This window comes from Prunus mume, linkage group LG5 (genome assembly GCF_029339155.1).
Source record: "Prunus mume cultivar Tortuosa linkage group LG5, ASM2933915v1, whole genome shotgun sequence".
Classification (NCBI taxonomy): Eukaryota; Viridiplantae; Streptophyta; class Magnoliopsida; order Rosales; family Rosaceae; genus Prunus; species Prunus mume.
Genome location: NC_142702.1, coordinates 30,131,116 through 30,149,600, shown reverse-complemented (window position 1 = coordinate 30,149,600; position 18,485 = coordinate 30,131,116). Strand labels below are relative to the sequence as shown.

The window sequence follows — 18,485 nt, the reverse complement described above, 5'->3', positions numbered from 1 at the left end:
TATGATCAGCTTATCCCGCTCAGAAAAATTAATTCATAAAATGATATAAAAACCAACTTCTTCCCTCTCAGAAAATTGAAATGACCAGATTAATAGAAAGCCAAAACTGGACAAAATTCTCTGTTGCGCGGCATATGTCAGCAACAAAATAAACTCAGAAAAGAGCTTTCAATGATCAACGTGACATCTAACAATTACTTGAATTACATAATAATAATGTCTTGGATATGCTAGGACCCAGGCTTTCCTCCTGTTGCAAGTCATACGCTCTTCATTATAACACAGTGGTTTGGTTGGACATAGGCGTTCCCTGCAAGCATGATCGAGTCTTGGATTGCACCATGGCGGCATGGAACACTACTGCCAAACTAAATGCACACAAATTCAATCATATATCTCAATTTAAGATAAGTCAACAAGTTTCTTGCGATTTACTACAATTGAAATACTTACACACAACAGGATAATGCTAGTCTGCAAGCCTTCTTCTTCCTAGAGCTTTTATCATCTTTCCTCGTGAAGATGACAAATAAGATCCTTGTTTGTATCTTAATAATTAGGCCTCCGCCCAAAAAGTATGTAACATTTCTTCCTTTTTAAAAATGCACGCAGCAAACAACTCTTCAGATTACCATGGAAGTTAATCAGAAGATTCACTTTCAAGAGCTGGAATTCTGCGGAAACGTGCAAAGTAACGTGAATACGACACATCAATTTTATTTGACGACACTGATCTCTTCCGCCTTGCCAGAAACCCTTTCCCAGAAAGTGAATCGTGCAAATCTCCCAGGTCCATCTCTTTCCTGACCCGACCACTTTCAAGTAGAAACCTGAAAATCAACAACAACAAAATTGTAAACGAATCTAAATTGGATGTCAAATATAACTGAAGAGCAGGATATTAAAATCACAACACAGAAACTAACGCCTTGTAAAGAGAAAAAGTCCATTAGTGTCGCACAATTAACTCTGATACATGGAAAACCATACCGCTGGCGAATAATTTTAAAAGCTTCTTTTGTTGCATAAGGTAGCCCTGTCTTTGGATCACGGTACCTGCAACATCAAATGAATTCATTAAGTGGACGCATTATACAAGATGGCCAGCTTAACCTAAATAATTGTATGTTTCCAACACCATCAATCCTCACACTCTCCATGGCCACTCAGAACTGCTCTAACATTTATCATCATTTACCTGGCACCACACATTCATTCATCAAACAGCATGCTTATTAGTGCATTGTGTAAGAGGTGGACAATAGCCGTGATACACTAACTAACAATCAATCTTTTCAAACTCTCTCTCTCTCTCTCTCTCACACACACACACACACACACACACACACACACACACACACACACACACATGCTCACACAGCATACCCACACACACACAGCAGAAACCATGACATCAAATATAGGCACTTACTTGGCAGGTAAACCAGTAACTGCACAAACAGCTTTCTCAGGGTCTGGAAATAAAAAGAAATAAAAATACATAAAAAACATTGTTATGAAACATAAAACATAAAAAATAAATCCCTGAGCAACACATTCATCTAAACTATCACTTACAGGGAACAGTCGTGCTAGAGATTTCAGACTGAAATGATAATCCTCTACTGAATTCCAGATACGAGCAACCTAAAGAAATGTAGTTTAGAAATTTCTTTATCAGAGAATGACATTGCCACAATGATCAATTTGTGTATACTAACAATATATATTTTTCAAAAAAGAAAATGAAAGATCAGAATATTGTAAAGCTGAAAGCTTACCATCTTTTGAGAAATATCGTACTTGCGGGCCAGTATAGACAGCTTTGTGCACAATTGCTCTTTTCTTAACTTCTTCCTCCCTTGCTAGAACACGCTCCAAATTCCTCAAGTTCATAATTTCTGAAGTTTTGCAGGTAACAATTCAAGTTTAGATACAGCCAGCTTCAATTTCAAGTAAATATAAATAAGTACCCAGCAATTCAAATCACATACTAATTACGAATATTGAGGCTTAAAGTACAAACCAGTTTGAGCTGCTTCTAAAAGCATCTCTTCTTGGGTCATCCTCTTCTCCTCGCCTTCCTTTTTTCTCTTTATTGGCTAATGTAAAAGAAAATTTATATTCATTAAAAATAGTATGATATCTTAATCAACGCAATGATCTCACAAACAAATACCAACGGTCTTTAATCAGAATTTGGAGTACATTCAATATCAAATGCTATTTAAAACTCACCTTCATGGTTGCTTGCAAAGCCGCACGTATTGCATCCCTCTCGGCTTGCCTGATAATCACTGAAGTTCTTGAAGATTTTCTCACGATTCTCTCTCCTTCTCCTTCCTCAGGAGCATCGTGATGATGTTCAGGTTGGGAAGATTTCTCATTTTCAACCTTAGATTCTTTCTCTAATTCCGTTAGCACTTTCTTCTTCTTCTTCTTCTTGCTTGATTGCTTTCCTGGAAATATCAACCGCTTCTTTGTCTGAACTCTGTAATTATAATTCATTGAATTTAACTAAATTCTGAGTAAAAGAAACTAAATGTCATTTGGGTAAGCAAAACTCAACCTTTCCTCTGCCTCGTTGTTTTCTACTCCTTCATCCGGGTCTGGCTCCTACCAACAATTTAAGCAAGTCTAAGCAAGATAGAACTGGTAGGAAACTAACATTTGAAGTGAACAATCCAAGAAAAAAACTCACATCTTCGTCGAAGTCGCTATCAAACTCGTCAGCAACCTCAGGCTCTGCTTCATAGTTACCATCCTCTTCATCCTACCAGAATATAAAATTCATAAGGGTAACTATAAATATTTGACTAAATTCAGACTTTTTTTTGTTCATGCACGAAAGAAGAGGTTACAGTAAAACACACCTCTTTAAGAGCCTCCTGATTCCAGAACATCTCGTCCTCTTCGATTTCCTCATCAAGTAATTTGGTCATTCTGAAAATCGTAAAATGAAAAAATGCTTAAACCTCAAATCAATCGAATTCATTAACCCAGTTATTGAACTTTAGTTACCTCTTCCCTCTGGTGGCGCGAGAGGTACGATCGAGAATCAAAGGCGGGTCATTTTTGGGGGTCTCCATGGCAACCCAAGAGAAATTAAAAGGACGAAATTGAAAAATCGATTTGATTTGGATCAGCCGAAATATGCCCTAGCACCCCCCGCCAAAGTTTCAATCTCAGTCTCACTGATAAACTCTCACCCCACGGCCTAATTAGTAATTCATACGGGAAGAGAAAGAGGTAAATAAAAACGATATGTCGTTCTATGGCTTATAATAAATAAACGGCATGTCGTCATTCTAGATTTTCCCGATAGAATCGAGTGTCGTGTTGTATTTGAGTGAATTTCAGAAGAAGAAAATTGATCGACGTTGTAGGCTTGCAGAGCCAAACCGTACAAAGACGAAGCTCGCAGTGCAGTTGAAGTAGAAGTGCTTCGAGAGCCTCTTTCTATCTTTCTTCAAACGTAGTCCATCATCTCAGAATGGCCACAACTCTTCGCTGCCCTCAAGCAGTAGCACCACTTCCATGGAGGGCGAGAAGGCCCAACAACAGCAGAGGCACAATCCCAATGGGGCCCCGCCAGGTGTCGAACATCCGGGCCTTCGGGCGAAGCGACATCGGAAGCTTCGCGAGGGACGCGTGGCGGAGCGCCAACGACGGATTCGAGCGATTCCTATTCGAGGCCAAGAAGACGGCGGAGCGCTTGGACCGCCGATACGCCCTTTCGCACCGCTTCGACACCATCGCTCGGTCCGCCGCTGCTCGCGCCCGTGAAATTGACAGAGACCTCGAGATTGGGACGCGCTGGCGCGCCTTTAGCATGGATTTGAGCAGAAATTTGCCTAGGGTTTGTTCTCTTGCTTTTACCATTTTGCTCTATTATGTATATGGATACGACGTGGTGTTGTGTTTACTGAGTTCTTGTTTGGTTGGTGTTTGCAATTTGTGCAGTACAGGAAGCAGCTTAATGATTTCCTGGAAACCCCATTGGGAAGAAGTTTTGCGGTAAGTTAACATTTGCTACAATTGTGTGATGGTCTTCAGTTTATGTTCAACTAATTCAACTTATTTTTATTTTTTGAATGATTTTGAAGACAATCTTCTTCCTGTGGTTTGCATTATCCGGATGGTTTTTTCGGTTATTGATATTCGCTACATGGGTACTGCCATTTGCTGCTCCTCTGGTCATTGGAGCGGTTGCCAATAACCTTGTTATTAAGGTATTACTAGCTGCCTGCTGCTACAAGTTGAATATGTTAATGTTTGTGTTAGTGTTACTGGGTATGTCTCATCATATTTCATAATTATACTAGCTGCGAAGTCTGCAACTAAACTGAGTGAGTTTTATGGCAATTCGACTTTGCAATGTAACCAATCAGATAGTTCTTCATAGGGCTAATTGTGTTTGTTGCACCAAATTTGGACAGGGGGCTTGTCCAGCTTGTAAGAGGCAATTTGTTGGTTACAAGAACCAAGTAATTCGTTGTGCAAGCTGCGGAAACACTGTGTGGCAGCCAAAAGGGGACTTCTTTTCAAGAGATGGTAGAGGCCCGTCTTCGTCGAAATCAGAACCGGAGATTATTGATGTTGAGTTTGAAGAGAAATGAGGAGATACCCAAGTTGTGTGGAAGATCACGCCTGGTAGACTTTTAGATTACATACATAGAGAAAACGCAAGAGTTTTTACTTTTCATTTCCGCTTATATAAAGTCTTATTCTTGGTTTTCTTCTTGTTGTAAATTATGCCTCCTGTATTTTGGAAGTAAGAATTGTTCAATCATGCCATTTGTATATCGTTTGCTCTACTATAGGAAGAGGTTGAGAAACAAAATACATGGCCTTTTTGCTGATGACAGAAAAAATCTTTATATTGATAGGCAGTTCTTCTTATGGTCTGCAGTGAATCAAGTTAGTATGAGTGATCAGCAAAAGTTTTGGTGCTCCTTGTGGCACTTTTAAGCGAGAAAATTGGTATGTCTTGAGAAAGAAAATTAAATTTACTGTGCTCTTATTACTTCAATTTTCTGTATTATTGGGCAGCAAGGTACTCTCTTCCTTTTGGCGAAGGGTCGCAAAGGTTGTGTAGCATGGTTTTAGCTATGTCAATGTAGTTACTCTGTCAGTATCGAGCAACAAAAAGAAACCGGTCAAACACAAATGCAGATATACAGTGCAGAAAAGCTCATGAAATCTTTTACTTGCGTATTTTGAAGTCATGTTTTTAGAAGAGAAATCTCGTATCTCTGTTTGTACACTCTAATAATCTGCCTTTTGTTGCAGTGTATTGTTGTTTATGCCATTTTGAGCTTGGTATCATTTTTGTTGAGAAGAAGGTATCTCGTGTGATGATTGATCTATAAGACGAATGCACATGAAATCGAGCAAGAAATAAACACCAGCATTATGCACATGAAATTGATGTATATAACAAACACCAGCATTATGCATTGACGAGTTTGAATATTAAAAGCTATAAGCCTGTATAGGTTAGGTTTACATGACATCAATTATGCATCTGTAAGAGATTAGAGATGCTTGACGTCCAAACTAAAGACTGAGTTTCATCTTTAAACAAGAGCTTGATATTTCCATTGTTGCTCCTTAGGCTGATTGAAAGGTTGCCCTGACCCTGAGCTTCCTGGGTTCCCTCCATCACGTGCAAAATCTTGTCTGCAAAGCGTTAAGTTTTACTTCACAATTCTAATAAATAAATAAAAAATAATTAAAAGCGTAGTTCAGGGGAAAGAAATAGGAAAACAAAATCAGAAGCCTTTGATCTTACATTCCTTTCTTGTGGCTAAGAATCCCAGATGCTTCTTTTGGAGGCTAAGCATGAGCTGACTATGCTTTGAATATATGCAGGCCCACCCGTATGTTCTGCTTCCTGCTTGCACAAACAAGAATCTATCTTTATTTTTTCATATAACAGCAAAAGCAAAGGTGTTATTTTAAAATTCTGTCCTCGCATTTTCTTTTACCAGAAGGAGTGACAACTGATAGCTCGGCTTTTACTTGAAGCAAATTTTGGCTTCTTGGAAAGTAGGCATTGCCCATAGCTCTTGCTTTGAGCGCTGCAACTCCTCTTAAACCTGGCAACTTGTCATCGAGTTAGTTAACGTGTGTCTTTTATGGGAGAAAAAAAGAGAGGGGTTATCTGAAGATTATGGTGAAGGAAACATTGATCAAAACATTACATGTTGCAGCAGCAGCTGTAAGTGTGATCATGTCGTCAGTTGTTTGGATAGCCAAGCCGGAGTTGATGGCAGAAGAAACATTTGTTTTCTGTGCACCCAATGACTCTGCGGCTTCAGCACATACCGTGGTAACCAGAGCTGCGGCAGAAGCAACGATGTCACCTATAATGGGGTCGGCATCTTCCGCTGATTCTATGCTGCTGTTCTTGCAGTTGGAAGCAACGCTGGCAATAGCTGCAGCCAAGCGTGTGACAGAAAGGGCTGCATGAACGCTAGCTGTGTGAAGTCGAATATCATCTTTCTTCTTCACTCTCTGCAGTCCGAATATGCTTATTAAGGATTTGCCTCCTAACCATCCCTTTGTGTGCTTGGAGTTCATCTGAGAGAGAGAGAGAGAGAGATTTCCTAATTAGACTGGTCATTTTGAAGTGCACATGTGAGAGAGAGAGAGAGACAGAGAGACAGAGAGCTAATTACCCATATCGTGTCATCCACCCTGCTGATCATAGGGCTTCTACTACTAGTTTGGGATGGCAACTCATCTATGACTTGTATCTCCAGTTTCTCTTCTGGTTCCCCTGAATTGAACTTGTCTTCCTGTTTCCCTGAGGTCCAGTTGTCATGTGAACCAAACAAATCCTGTAAAAATTAACGTCATATTTATATGAACTTGAAGACAAGATGTACATGATACGTGCAAAGTGCCAAGAATTTAAAGACTCTCACACTTGGTGTAAACATCTGCTGAAAGTTATAGGCTGATGGGCTCCATGAGCGACATAAAAATTCCATGGCATGGACGGGGCTCTGTGGAATCTCCGAAGAGCTGCAGCGAGAAGAAGAAGAAGAAAACGTTTTTTGTTTTCTCTGTAAGCATTGCTCTGTTCTGTGCCAAGACTCCAGCTTTCCATTCTAATCAACAGTATAATTGGGAAGTCAATTTATCTTGTTTGTTATTTAAACTCGTCAAGATGAAAGTCTATATGCTGGCTTTAGACTCACTGTGTGTGTTGATTGGTGCTGGGTTTTAAAGGAGACTGATCTGCCTGGCCTAACTGTCCCTGGTAGTTCCTCCATGAGAACTCAAATCTTTAGTCAATGCTACCTGTACAAGAAAATTATATATAGAGATATAAGCAAGCCATTTTCGACCAACATTTGATGATTTATATGCATGGGGTTTATGTTTATCTCTTGCATTGCATTAGTAGATTTTTATTCTACAAAACAAAGAAGAGGAATCCGAATGTGAAACAAAAAGGTCAGAGAAGAAGAAGATGAACATAACACAAAGTCACAGTAAAGGCGGCTTCTCTTCTCTCTGTAATACAAAAGAAGGAAGAGTTACTTACTGCTCAGAATAACACAAAAGAAGGAAGAGTTGCTGAAATAGGAAAGCTAATGAGAACGCCAGTGTACTTTTATTACTACTTGAGGAAGGTGGCAACTAGAACTGAGACACTTGCCCAAATAGGCTTTACTATATGTAATAAGGCTCCTGGATTTGTACATTCCGTTTATAACTAGGAACGGGGGTATTTCCAAAAATAATAATATTCTTTTGATAGCTTGTGAGATTCTATCTCTTTGCATACTTATATTATATGCGGTTCTTGTGTGCGCATGAGACAACTTTTATTACGAGTATCCTTCTCTTTCGTTCTTTTTGTATTGTTGAATCGAATTGATATCTTAATTTTGCGTTGGATTGTATAAACAACGCCTCGGAAAGCTTAAACAACACTTAAAGATGGGGAAAAATAATGATTAATGGTTAAAATAACGACATTCTCATCCCAATTGCAATGCCTATTCTCGGGATATGTCAATAAGGCATAGTTACTTATCTCTAGACTAGACTAAAGAGGGAGCAAAGTTTAATTATTGGTAAAAATAGGCATCATCTTCCTATTTTAGGTTAATGGGGGTCTTGGGATCACGTGGGAGCCAAGAAAGATGACCAATTGTGTCTTCTTTGTTCATTTCTCTCTCGTGCCATTTTAGTTTTGCCCAATCGTTCTAATACTACAAGCAATGATGCAAAGATTAAGGCAGCTGCACATGCAATATATATATAGGGATCCATGCGCCCCGCCCCTTATGCCATATCCCCATCATTAACCTACAATTTTGATGCACTTAAAAATGTGGTCCTTCAGCCTACTACTACTACCACTGCTAATATCATATTAATGGAGCGCTAATCCAAAATGCAAACCAGTTTGCATGTATTGTTTCAAGGTTCAAATGTACGTTTAATTTTTAGAATTTTCGAATTACGGTGTTAATGTGATATGTTTTCACTGGAAGTCAAATTGCAAACATCTCTCCCATTGGGGAAAGAATTTTCACTCAAGCCTGCAAAAATTGCATACCAAGGCCAAATGTACAACCTGATTAAAGAAAATAAGAGAAAGATTTACAAATTAAAAAATTATCTTCAACTGTACGTATATAATGGATGACTTAATGAGACAAATTCAAAAATAAAACATTCAATGACAAAAATCTCGTTGATTCCACACCCTATATCTGTTCTGTTCAGCAATACATGCGTTTCTGTAGTAGTAAACTTGTTTGCTGGTCGTGACATCATCATGTAACCAAACCAAATGATGGTTGGTTGCAATGGCAAAAACGACGCAATGACTTGAACCTATACAAGAAAGACACCATAACTGGTGTTCCCACGATAAGAACATGTGTTCATGCAGCATGCAGCTTTGAATTATAAACTTCACATTTTCAACTTCCTATCCCACCTTACAACACGTATTTATGGATGGGGGGCTACAACCTTTCTATCTTGTAATCTGCCGCAGAAAAGCTTTAGCCCGCACACGTCAAAATAATGATACAATCTTTCTTGTTCACTGCGTATGACCTTGACATGACAGCAAGACGGGCGAGTTACAACAGGTCTATCATTCATTTCGGATGGAATAATACTTGTCCGAGAGTGTTGGAGATTTTGAGATTTCATTCATAAGGTTCTTGAACTTAAGGCTGCAATCTCCACCACTGCAGGATAAACAAATATAACAAAGCAGTAGAAGATTCATCAATGTCAAAACAAACACATGCACGCAGAGGAAAGCAAAATACTGGGGAAAAGGTCTGATTAAATCCAAAGACCCAACTCAATCCAACCTCTTTACCACCTAGCCAAGGACCACAGTTATTTCTGCTTTACTTAATCACTCCAGTCTATAGAGGACGAACAAATGCACACAAGAATTTCATGCAGAACCTACATCAGGTCATAAATAAAAAGGCAAAGGGTGAAACCTTATACGATGCAAGGATGCAATTGCTCTAAGAGCACTGCGAATCATATCTTCATTGCGATCTACTTCTTGCTTGACAGCATCTTGCTTTGGCTTAAAGTTAATAGTTTTTTGGAGAGGATCCACCAGTGAGTCCAGCACTGAAGGACAGAAAATTTTACATTACATAATAAATTTTTTTTTTTTTTGGGTTGGGGAGGGGGGAGGGAGGGAGGGAGTGGGGGTGGAGGAGAGATCAGTAAATTAACTGACCTGCCAGAACAGCAGATGGACACTTGTCCGCAAGCTTTGAGAGTATAAGATGGCAAGGCATCTTAACATCATAATGATCTGGAAAAGCAAAATCCAATTCAGTTAGGAAGGTAATAAATTTAACAAGCACCACATGTTAACCATACATCTTCAAATTTGAATAAACCAAAACTAAACTCACCGTCCAAACCAGATCTAAGATAAGGAACAATAAAAGATGAAGGGTTCACTTGATCAAGACAACTGTCCAGCAATGTGTCCACACATTCAAATGCAGCCTTCCTTAACTCAAGCCCATCATCCACAATGTGCTTAAAAGGACCAAGATCAACTGTCCGGATCAATTCTTTCTGCACCCAGAATTTTCACGTTAAATAAGATAACAACTCAAGACTAACACAGGAAACAAATTAACGAATGACAGAAGGTGGTGTTGCTTTAAACATGGAGCACAGCAGTATTAATACCATGAATGTCCTATCTTCTGTAAAGGCACTCTATATCATACATACATCAACTGCATAACATAGAGATAAACTTCAAAACACTCAACCAACCTTGATGACAGTTTGGTCATAAAGAAGTGGCAACAGCTCTGGAAGAAGCCCCTTAATCAGGTTTGGCTTATTGTGGGCAAATGTACTTAAAGCCAACACAGCCGCACGCCTAACATGCTGCATGGAGTCATAGCAAATCAGTCACCACAAAGTCAACAAACCTAGAACATAAAACAATATTGAAAAGAGAAACAATCGGGGGGGGGAACAAAAAGATGGCAAAACACTTAGTTTATCAAGCACTAGAAATCTGAGACTTACCCGGTCATCATCCCTAATAAGCATCAGGAATGATGAGATTTCAGGATATAAAATCTCATCTATCTTCTCTGGTCTCTCAACTACTGAATATTTAACTGCAATGACAACAGTAGCTCTTGTGAAAGCAGCTGGGCTGGTTGTTCGCACCTGTAGGGAATTAGGATTAGAAACACAGATATGCAACCCATCAAATACTCTTTACTCATAATCTTATGGAGAAGGCACAGGGTCATTTGACCAGATACCTTAAGTGCAGGAACAAGTTTTGCAGGTTCAATAAGTGCAATTTTACCCAGACACTCAGCTACTACATTGCGAACACCCTCTTCCTCACTTTCACAGTGATTAAAAAGTAAATTAAGTATCTTCTCAACACTCGAATCCTGAAACTCTGCTTTATCTACAGACTGCCTTACTATGACCTGAAAAATGGTTGAAATAAACTTAAACTCAACAGACAAAACATTTCAGGAAACAAAATCAGGCTCTTAAAGTTCAGAAGAATGCACCTCCTTCAGAGAATGAAGCAAGAGATACTGTTTTTTCTGTTGATTGTCAATCTGGTCCAAAATAAAAGGCAAATACTTGAGCAGGTTACCAACAGCAATATTGCCAAGAGCGTAGGAGGCTGCAGATTTAATCTCTTCAAAAGGAGATTGAAAGGACTCAATGACAATATTCTCTATATGGTCATGGGAGCTTAGATCTTTCCTCCTTCCAATCTCCCCAAGACACAGCAAAGCAAGGTGCTGCTTAGCCTATATCATATGAAGAAAGCAATTATACTGGGCCCAAATAAAAGTTATAAAATAATAAATAAAAAACTATAAATCAACTAGATTCAATCAATCTACCCCAAATTTATAACGAGAGTTTGCCTACCACCAAATTGCCTTCATTTTTTAAGATTACCAAATAATAATAAATCGTGAACAGTTAAATAGCCTATCCCTATTTGCTTACAAAAACCAAAACACTGTCATCAGTGAAGATAACCCTAATCGAGTTGTTTTCTTTTGGGAGGGGGACTTACTGAATTTGTACTGCTGTCATCTTTGAGAATTTCAGTTAGCATGTTCACGGTAGATGAACATTGCTGATCACCAGCAGCAAGGCAAAGGACAGCCACACATTGAGCTATTGAATACAAAGCCTGTTTTGCAACCCCACCTGACTGGGGAGATGGTTTAGCACTTGATAGCAGAGAGTCTAGTAAGGTATCAAAACTTGTGTTTGCAGAATACACCAAGGAAGCAAAAAAGTTTTGCAAAGCCTGCAATATCCAACAAAGAATGTTCTCAAACATGTGCAAAGTTTCTAGATCAAGACAAAACACCAGTTAGATAGATAAAATTACCAAAAGGGCTTGCCCCTGCAGCAATGAGCTCTTAATTAACGTTAGTGCTTGCGGAAGAACTTTGTTTCTAACAGCCAAACCAACAACCGGGCTTGACCTGTCTGCCATCAAGGTGCAGCAGAGTTCCAGGGCGAGGGCCGTCATATGCAAGTCCGAATCACTGGAAATGGGTATTAGATAGACACTAGGGTTCAGAAACTAAACCACCCAGCCACCAATCACACAAAAATTTGAAAAGAACAAAATAAAATTGGTGGAAGTAGCAAGAGAAACCTTATCAGTGTGGCAAGTTCTACAATAATAACTTCATAAGCAGATGAGCCAATTTTATCTCCATAAGCAACAATTAGGGAATTCAGGGTCCCCAATGTTGCCTGTCTTAGAGGCCGATTAGCCTGATTTCCACAAAGGCAAAGAATATTAAGATTAATTTCATAGGTCTTCAAGTGATTCTAAGAAAAAATCTCATAAAACATTTTGTAACAGATTATGAATTCAACAACAAATTAAGTAAATTTCCATACCTTCCTTAAGAATGCAGTCAACTCTGCAATCACTTGCTCCAACACACATGATAGATCTATTTTCAGTGGAGAAGCAGCAATGACAGCAAATGCCTGGTTGCAAAACACTTAAGGTCTTAAAAACTTAACACATGTACATAATAATACAGAGTCCCAAATGTATATCTTCAGAAAAGAAAGGCCAAAAAATAGACATCAGCATACAGATGGCAAATGTACAGTCACAGCCAGTCACAAAAGTGAGCAAAAAAAATTACCTTCACAGCTGTAAGTCGAGTGATCTCGTTTCCCATCCGATCGACCAGTACAGGAAGGCATACAGGTAGTTCAACATCAAGGTTGTCACCAAATGTTGACACAACTAGACCCATGCAAGATATAGCACATTCCTTTACCTCCTGCATAAGAAGAGGTATGAGCCACAATACAGACAAAAACAATTAAGAAGTACATATAAAGTAAAATTTACCTGATCTTGATCTTGGTTTGTCAAGCGTGACATTATGGCATTATATATTGGATGAACATAAGGTTTGAAATCAAAACCATCCCCCTACATGGAAAAACCAAATCATATAAGTAGAGAATGGTTTAATTGGACCACAAGACTAAGAGTGCCAACTAATTTACCTCAATATTCGGGCGAACGACACGGACAAGTTCCCCACACACCCTTAATGCCTCAGCTGTGACTTTGTAATAACGCTCTCCCACAGCAGATAAAACAGGACTAGAAAGAGCCTGCAAGAATATGAGTTTATATTTTATAATGTCCCCACACCGAATGCAACTTGTGGTCTACTTCATTTAAAAAATTTAAAAAAAAAAAAAACTTATGGTCTATTTCTCGATATCATATCAGCGTATTCATAACATAGCATATTCGTACGAGTTACTGCACTTACCTCGATATAAGGATGGAAAACAGGAGGAGAATGTGAAGCCAGCACCAATCGTGCAAATATAAGAGCTTCAATCTTCAAATTGGAGGTAGAAGACTTATCCTAGAAAAAATTACAAGGAACCCCCAAAAAAGGAAAGGGAACAAATGTCGGCATCAGAAAAAGAAAAAAAAAATTATTAGTCCAAAATACACTTCCAATTTGAGATAATTTTACTTACACTTAATGCCTTTTCAATTCCTGGAATGAGTGAACCAATGTGATCAGCCAGGCAATCTGGCAAGACCACCACAAGCTCTTTCAAAACAGAAAATGTGCCAACCTGAAAATAGATAAATGTTATAGTTTATAACATTCCCACAACGGACAATCCAAAAGACACTTAAAAAATCCTACCTTTGTCTTAATAGATTTCTCACGTAGCTGCCTATTTATAGATCTGACAATCTTTGGCACTTCTTGCTTCAATAACCATCTTGGACTGCAAAACATGCCAATAATTTAGCAAAGGCATCTAATAATTCAGAACTAGGACAAGTTCAATTCCCTAGTTAAGAATCTAAGATTTAAAAAACCACACTCAACCGAGCAAATGCTAGATAAGAGGCAAAAGAGAAAACAAACTGCACGTTCTTTGACACTCAGATAACATTACAAGTTTACAACTAAGTTACCTCTGTTCATTTATCTCAATCTGTCCTTTTGTAACATTTCCAGTCTGCTGCAACAGTTCAATGAATGTATTGAAAACATCCATCTGCAACAAAATAATATCAGATAATTAATCCCGTGAAGCTTAATGAGAAGATCCACTGACATTCATTCTGGTTTACCTTGACATTTTCCTCCCTCTCTTTAAACCTGTCAATTAATTTTGGACAAGCCTGCGGAAAAGCAGAAAGTGTTTAATGATTTCATTGAAGGACTATCTGAGAATTTGAAGGAAATTAAACATCACATTTCAAGTCGACAAGAGGTCCATACCAAGTAAAATGCAAAATCATAATGTTACAAATTTATCAAAAACACAAGAGAGCATACAAAAACATAATGAGAAGTTTCAAGAAAATTGCAAAGATACCTCCTCATACAGCTTTGAAAGCATCTCAGGACGGGAAACGATTAATGCTGCTAAGCATTTAGCTGCTGCTCTTCGGACTTTCCAGCTTACATCTTCATCATCCGTATATTCAGTCGCACTCTCACTACAACATAATAAAGCCAGCATGTTTAGAAATCATATAGTGTACATGTGATTCTGAATCAAACATAACCTCAAACAGATTGAAAACATACTCATCTTCTTCCTCCTCGTGAGTTTCGTCATCAGTATCCTCCTCCATGTTATCAGTGAAGTTTGGGTCATAACTTAGATATTCCAAATTAAGATGAAGAATTTCATCACAATAGGAAGAAATATCCCTGGGGCACCTAAGCAGAAAACTTTCTAATGCCTGCAGTCAAAATAAAGCATATATGAACAAAACCAATATATATGTTAAAAATAATTGGTTTAGACATAACAAACCTTTCACATAATCCTTGAAATCTAATGAAAAATACCAACACAACAAAGAAAATCATACAAACAGTACCTGCAAGCTGTATTCACGAAGCTCCTCATCATTCTCTGATGCACTTGTGCAGTAATTAATTAGCACTGGGACAGTGTCAGAAAGATGAGGTCCAAAACGATATCCAACAGCACGACTGCACACCATAATATCAAACTAGTTACCAAAAGTAAGTTATCTCTAGACCATAAGCGCATTACACGGTATCTAAGACTAAAGTCAGATACTTGTAATCCGTGGGAACTACATTGACAGTGAAATCATGCGTTCCACTCTTTTTTGCCCATGTATGCGCCCCACTTGAAAGTCAAGCAAATCAGCAAAAGAATGCAAACCATAAAGCTCACCTTAAAGCACCAATCATCTGAATATTTGTACGAGTCATTTCTGATTTTGAGCTTTTATTTCTCAAGTTCTGAACAACTTCAACTGTTGCCTTTGCTAACAAATCATCTGACAAGCTCGAAGCAAGAGAAGCTAAAGGCAAAACAATTTGTCAAGTTCAATCTACCATTCAATTTACGAAACAAAACAAGGAAAATCTACATCTAATTTCTCAATACCAATTTCCACAAGTATGAACAATAGTAGTATGCTAGAACCAAATCAAACAGGTTTCTACGTACATGGTAATTTATGCATATTTCTTCATAAAATTTGGTTAGTCACAAGCCTCAGAAACAATTAGAATTCAGAAATAATTACATCACTAAGAACCCAAACCAGAACCCTTAGTTCTGAATGGTAAACAAAAACCCAAAATAGTAATTTTTTTTTTATTTTTAAACGGACTAAATGTGAGTGGCAACAGTCAATCCAAACGGCCTTCAGATCTTCGAAAAAAAACTAATACATGTTTGAGGTAAGCAAAAGTCACTGCAAGGAATCCAGTAATCTTACCGATGCATGACACAGTTTTCTTCCTGACACTGGCTTGAGTGGAACTCAACTGAGACAAGAGAGCACCTAATAGCAGCTCATGGTCGGTTGCCATTAGATTGCCAAACTTATGAAGAACATCACATAAGATATCAAGACTTTCACATTTTATCTCTTGGCTCATTCCCTGGGATAAATTAGAGTACAAAAGATTAGCAAGAAAAACCAAAAGTTAGCATCTAGAAATAGCAATGCAATGGAATAAATGAATGAATTAGATGGAAAAACAGATGATACCAGAGGAAATGAAAGATAATATAAATTGATTCTGACTAATCTCCAGTTTTTTTGTTGAATTTAACCACTAGTTAATAAGCCCTCGATTTGATTCTAAAACTCAAGAATCAATGGAGAAGGAGAGAGTCACTGATCCATTCAACCAAGGGACATGAATCACTCATTTTCACTAATTTTAATTATTGTGCTCCAGTCCTTTATAAACATGGCCTATAAACCAGTTTTCCTTCAAAATCAAGTTGGTTTAAGCATCAAACAAAATTGAAACAAATACAAAACGCAAAAGCACAAATGTCCACGTGGAACAAAAACAAAACCAACTTATGCACATCAGTTCTTTGTGCTCGTAAATTTGTAATTTCTAAAGCCTTTTCAATGTTTATATAGCCTTAGTACTTTCCAAAGTGTGATAATTTACAAATTAGAAGCATCTCTACGGCCATCATGGATATAATTTTCTAGACTACATATGCAAATCATCAATCTTGTTAGGTGCTTCATCTCCAAGTTAGTAGCATCCAACATATCTTATTAAATGATAAATGGAGCCTTGACCGAAAGAGGGAAAAAAAGTCTATAATAAAGTGACAAAAGATAAGAGTTACTAACTCACTGGGCCAGTAATTCCATTAATCAACTGTGGCAAAATAGACAGAAGAATAGACTGTGCAAGAGATTGAGTAGAAATTTCAGCAATAATAGTCTTCAAAGCTATGCTTGCAATGTCACGATGCTGATCCTTCTCCTTTAGCAATTTCTCACAAAGTTTATTTGTCATCTCCACAACTCGTTGCTCGCTGACCTTCTTGACTAATGGAGCAAGACTGTGGTATGACATAAAAACAACAAATAAATAATCAAACTAAAAGTTGTATAAATTTGCTACTGTAGCATCTGTATCACATAACTTTTTCTATTTTTCCACTCATTTTAACATTGATACACCGAGAGAACATAAGGCATCGACAGCATGTCATGCCTATTTTTGATTTGTAAACCACTTCAAATTTCAGGGACATGGTACTTGAAATCACCAATGCCTGAAATGTGCTGGGAGACTTCCATAACATTCTACTAATTTACCTACGATCTGTGTCAATATGTCTAGAAACTTATACAAGGTTACTTTACATGAAAAGAAGTACCAAAGCATTATGAGTTTTTATGCTTTTTCATTACAATTCAACAAGAGTTACATAGCAATCACCCAGAACACTGGCCAGAATATTTGTACAACTACAACCACAATAATGAATGCTGAATAGAATTAAACCAGATACATATTCCATACCATTTCACAGCCAATCCAGATACATCACCCGCAACATCATCAAGTTGCTGAATTATAATATTTGACAACTTTATCTCTAGATCACCATCAGCTTTAAAATTTTCTTTGTTTAATTCGCTCAACAAATCAGATGTTGCCATATATCTGAAATCCTTATCTTTGCCGGTCATCTGAAAAACAAACTCGAACAAGTCAAAATGCATCACACATGCAGCACAGCTGAAAGACGCAACCAGTAAACACACATTCATCTTCCTTTAGCCAGAAAACACCTAAGAGGATCACACCTTTTCCAGTATACCGGTCATTGCTAGGTTCGCCATCTTGGCGATACTATATGAAGGGTACTGTGCGCAGCGAACTCAAGAAAAAATGTTATGCTCGCCTATATCAAATCTGACAAGAAATAAAAAGAAAATTCAAGTATTAGATAATCAGAGTTTATGAAACCCAGTACACATACTACATGGACATAAAAGAAAAATAAACTACCATATTATTTAACCCAACACGAAAAGGAAACTCCAGCGGCCTAATCAATAATAGCAACAAGTTTATAACTACGAAAAACACCAATTACACAAAATCGGAAAACTAACCCTAGCGACATTGTCAAACTAAAAGCTAGCGATATGCAAAGCTATAAAATATATATAGATTGTATGGGGTAACAATGTATAGCAAACTTCAATGCATTCAGATATACCATCAGACGCATTTGGCAGAAAGCCTCCCAAAAAGTCTATCAAAAATAAATGGTGAAAGAAGGAAAAAAACGAGAAGAATAAATTAAATAGAGAGCGGATGAGCAAAAGGGGGAAGATGAAAAAAAGTTGAATCGGTGAAAAGAAAAGTATAAGAAGAGAGAGAAGCTAACCGGCGGTTTGCGACGACCGGCAACGACCGGCGACGAGCTCTCAGTGAGTCACAGTGGAGGGTTGGTTTTGTTCGGAGTTCATTTAGCGTAGGGCATGGTGGAGAGAGTGTTAGGAACACCTTTTTATATACGTGGACAATCAAAGCACTCGACTTGTATTGTATCCCAAGATCCGCAATATCATCCCTCCACCTTTCCAAACCACGCGCCCAGCTAAACAT

The 18,485-nt window shown here is 38.0% G+C and overlaps 4 protein-coding genes across 7 annotated transcripts; 1 reads left to right on the top strand and 3 right to left on the bottom strand.

Moving 5' to 3' along the window:
- Positions 1 to 57: 57 nt before the first annotated feature.
- SWC2 (DNA binding protein SWC2) lies at positions 58 to 3,212 on the bottom strand. 2 transcript variants are annotated; one of them, XM_008236379.3, is made up of 12 exons: positions 3,022 to 3,212; positions 2,874 to 2,943; positions 2,702 to 2,773; positions 2,570 to 2,616; positions 2,239 to 2,491; positions 2,027 to 2,102; positions 1,782 to 1,901; positions 1,579 to 1,647; positions 1,433 to 1,475; positions 991 to 1,056; positions 454 to 830; positions 58 to 368 (listed from the first exon to the last, which is right to left on the bottom strand). In XM_008236379.3, exons 1-11 carry the CDS (start codon positions 3,087 to 3,089, stop codon positions 641 to 643), a joined length of 1,074 nt encoding a protein of 357 aa, XP_008234601.2. In that variant the 5' UTR covers positions 3,090 to 3,212; the 3' UTR covers positions 58 to 368; positions 454 to 640. The 2 variants fall into 2 exon arrangements, with proteins under 2 accessions (XP_008234601.2, XP_088908888.1); XM_089052762.1 differs by lacking the exon at positions 58 to 368 and having other exon boundaries at positions 668 to 830; positions 927 to 1,056.
- A 138-nt stretch (positions 3,213 to 3,350) lies between these two features.
- Positions 3,351 to 5,328, top strand: LOC103333531 (replicase polyprotein 1ab protein). Of its 3 annotated transcripts, none has more exons than XM_008236383.2 (5): positions 3,351 to 3,859; positions 3,964 to 4,017; positions 4,107 to 4,232; positions 4,440 to 4,653; positions 4,913 to 5,328. In XM_008236383.2, exons 1-4 carry the CDS (start codon positions 3,494 to 3,496, stop codon positions 4,617 to 4,619), a joined length of 726 nt encoding a protein of 241 aa, XP_008234605.1. In that variant the 5' UTR covers positions 3,351 to 3,493; the 3' UTR covers positions 4,620 to 4,653; positions 4,913 to 5,328. The 3 variants fall into 3 exon arrangements, with proteins under 3 accessions (XP_008234605.1, XP_008234604.1, XP_008234603.1); XM_008236382.2 differs by having other exon boundaries at positions 4,890 to 5,328; XM_008236381.2 differs by lacking the exon at positions 4,913 to 5,328 and having other exon boundaries at positions 4,440 to 4,886.
- Positions 5,329 to 5,425: 97 nt separating this feature from the next.
- LOC103333748 (uncharacterized) lies at positions 5,426 to 7,494 on the bottom strand. Its single transcript, XM_089052761.1, has 7 exons — positions 7,209 to 7,494; positions 6,933 to 7,118; positions 6,684 to 6,845; positions 6,207 to 6,585; positions 5,991 to 6,101; positions 5,795 to 5,896; positions 5,426 to 5,682 (listed from the first exon to the last, which is right to left on the bottom strand). Exons 1-7 carry the CDS (start codon positions 7,281 to 7,283, stop codon positions 5,516 to 5,518), a joined length of 1,182 nt encoding a protein of 393 aa, XP_088908887.1. The 5' UTR covers positions 7,284 to 7,494; the 3' UTR covers positions 5,426 to 5,515.
- Positions 7,495 to 8,603: 1,109 nt separating this feature from the next.
- LOC103333532 (cullin-associated and neddylation dissociated) lies at positions 8,604 to 18,417 on the bottom strand. Its single transcript, XM_008236384.2, has 29 exons — positions 18,265 to 18,417; positions 17,675 to 17,783; positions 17,388 to 17,557; positions 16,710 to 16,920; positions 15,821 to 15,986; positions 15,268 to 15,397; positions 14,942 to 15,056; positions 14,643 to 14,800; positions 14,428 to 14,551; positions 14,180 to 14,230; positions 14,021 to 14,103; positions 13,743 to 13,827; positions 13,567 to 13,668; positions 13,350 to 13,448; positions 13,075 to 13,185; positions 12,914 to 12,997; positions 12,702 to 12,842; positions 12,445 to 12,537; positions 12,194 to 12,315; positions 11,921 to 12,080; positions 11,597 to 11,836; positions 11,073 to 11,321; positions 10,809 to 10,985; positions 10,564 to 10,710; positions 10,303 to 10,419; positions 9,927 to 10,095; positions 9,746 to 9,823; positions 9,495 to 9,633; positions 8,604 to 9,227 (listed from the first exon to the last, which is right to left on the bottom strand). The coding sequence occupies exons 2-29, from the start codon at positions 17,708 to 17,710 to the stop codon at positions 9,131 to 9,133; spliced, it is 3,654 nt and encodes a 1,217-aa protein (XP_008234606.1). The 5' UTR covers positions 17,711 to 17,783; positions 18,265 to 18,417; the 3' UTR covers positions 8,604 to 9,130.
- Between the last annotated feature and the right edge of the window lie 68 nt (positions 18,418 to 18,485).

Coding starts and splice junctions, on each gene's coding strand:
- SWC2 (XM_008236379.3), bottom strand. CDS start 3,089: ATGGAGACCCCCAAAAATGACCCGCCTTTGATTCTCGATCGTACCTCT. Junction 2,617..2,701: donor ATAGCGACTTCGACGAAGAT/GTGAGTTTTTTT, acceptor AATTGTTGGTAG/GAGCCAGACCCGGATGAAGG. Junction 1,057..1,432: donor GTTACTGGTTTACCTGCCAA/GTAAGTGCCTAT, acceptor TTGATGTTGCAG/GTACCGTGATCCAAAGACAG.
- LOC103333531 (XM_008236383.2), top strand. CDS start 3,494: ATGGCCACAACTCTTCGCTGCCCTCAAGCAGTAGCACCACTTCCATGG. Junction 4,018..4,106: donor CATTGGGAAGAAGTTTTGCG/GTAAGTTAACAT, acceptor ATGATTTTGAAG/ACAATCTTCTTCCTGTGGTT. Junction 4,233..4,439: donor CCAATAACCTTGTTATTAAG/GTATTACTAGCT, acceptor AAATTTGGACAG/GGGGCTTGTCCAGCTTGTAA.
- LOC103333748 (XM_089052761.1), bottom strand. CDS start 7,283: ATGGAGGAACTACCAGGGACAGTTAGGCCAGGCAGATCAGTCTCCTTT. Junction 6,846..6,932: donor AGCAGATGTTTACACCAAGT/GTGAGAGTCTTT, acceptor TAATTTTTACAG/GATTTGTTTGGTTCACATGA. Junction 5,683..5,794: donor CTTAGCCACAAGAAAGGAAT/GTAAGATCAAAG, acceptor AACGCTTTGCAG/ACAAGATTTTGCACGTGATG.
- LOC103333532 (XM_008236384.2), bottom strand. CDS start 17,710: ATGGCGAACCTAGCAATGACCGGTATACTGGAAAAG. Junction 14,104..14,179: donor AGAGGGAGGAAAATGTCAAG/GTAAACCAGAAT, acceptor ATTTTGTTGCAG/ATGGATGTTTTCAATACATT. Junction 12,843..12,913: donor CAAACCAAGATCAAGATCAG/GTAAATTTTACT, acceptor CTTCTTATGCAG/GAGGTAAAGGAATGTGCTAT.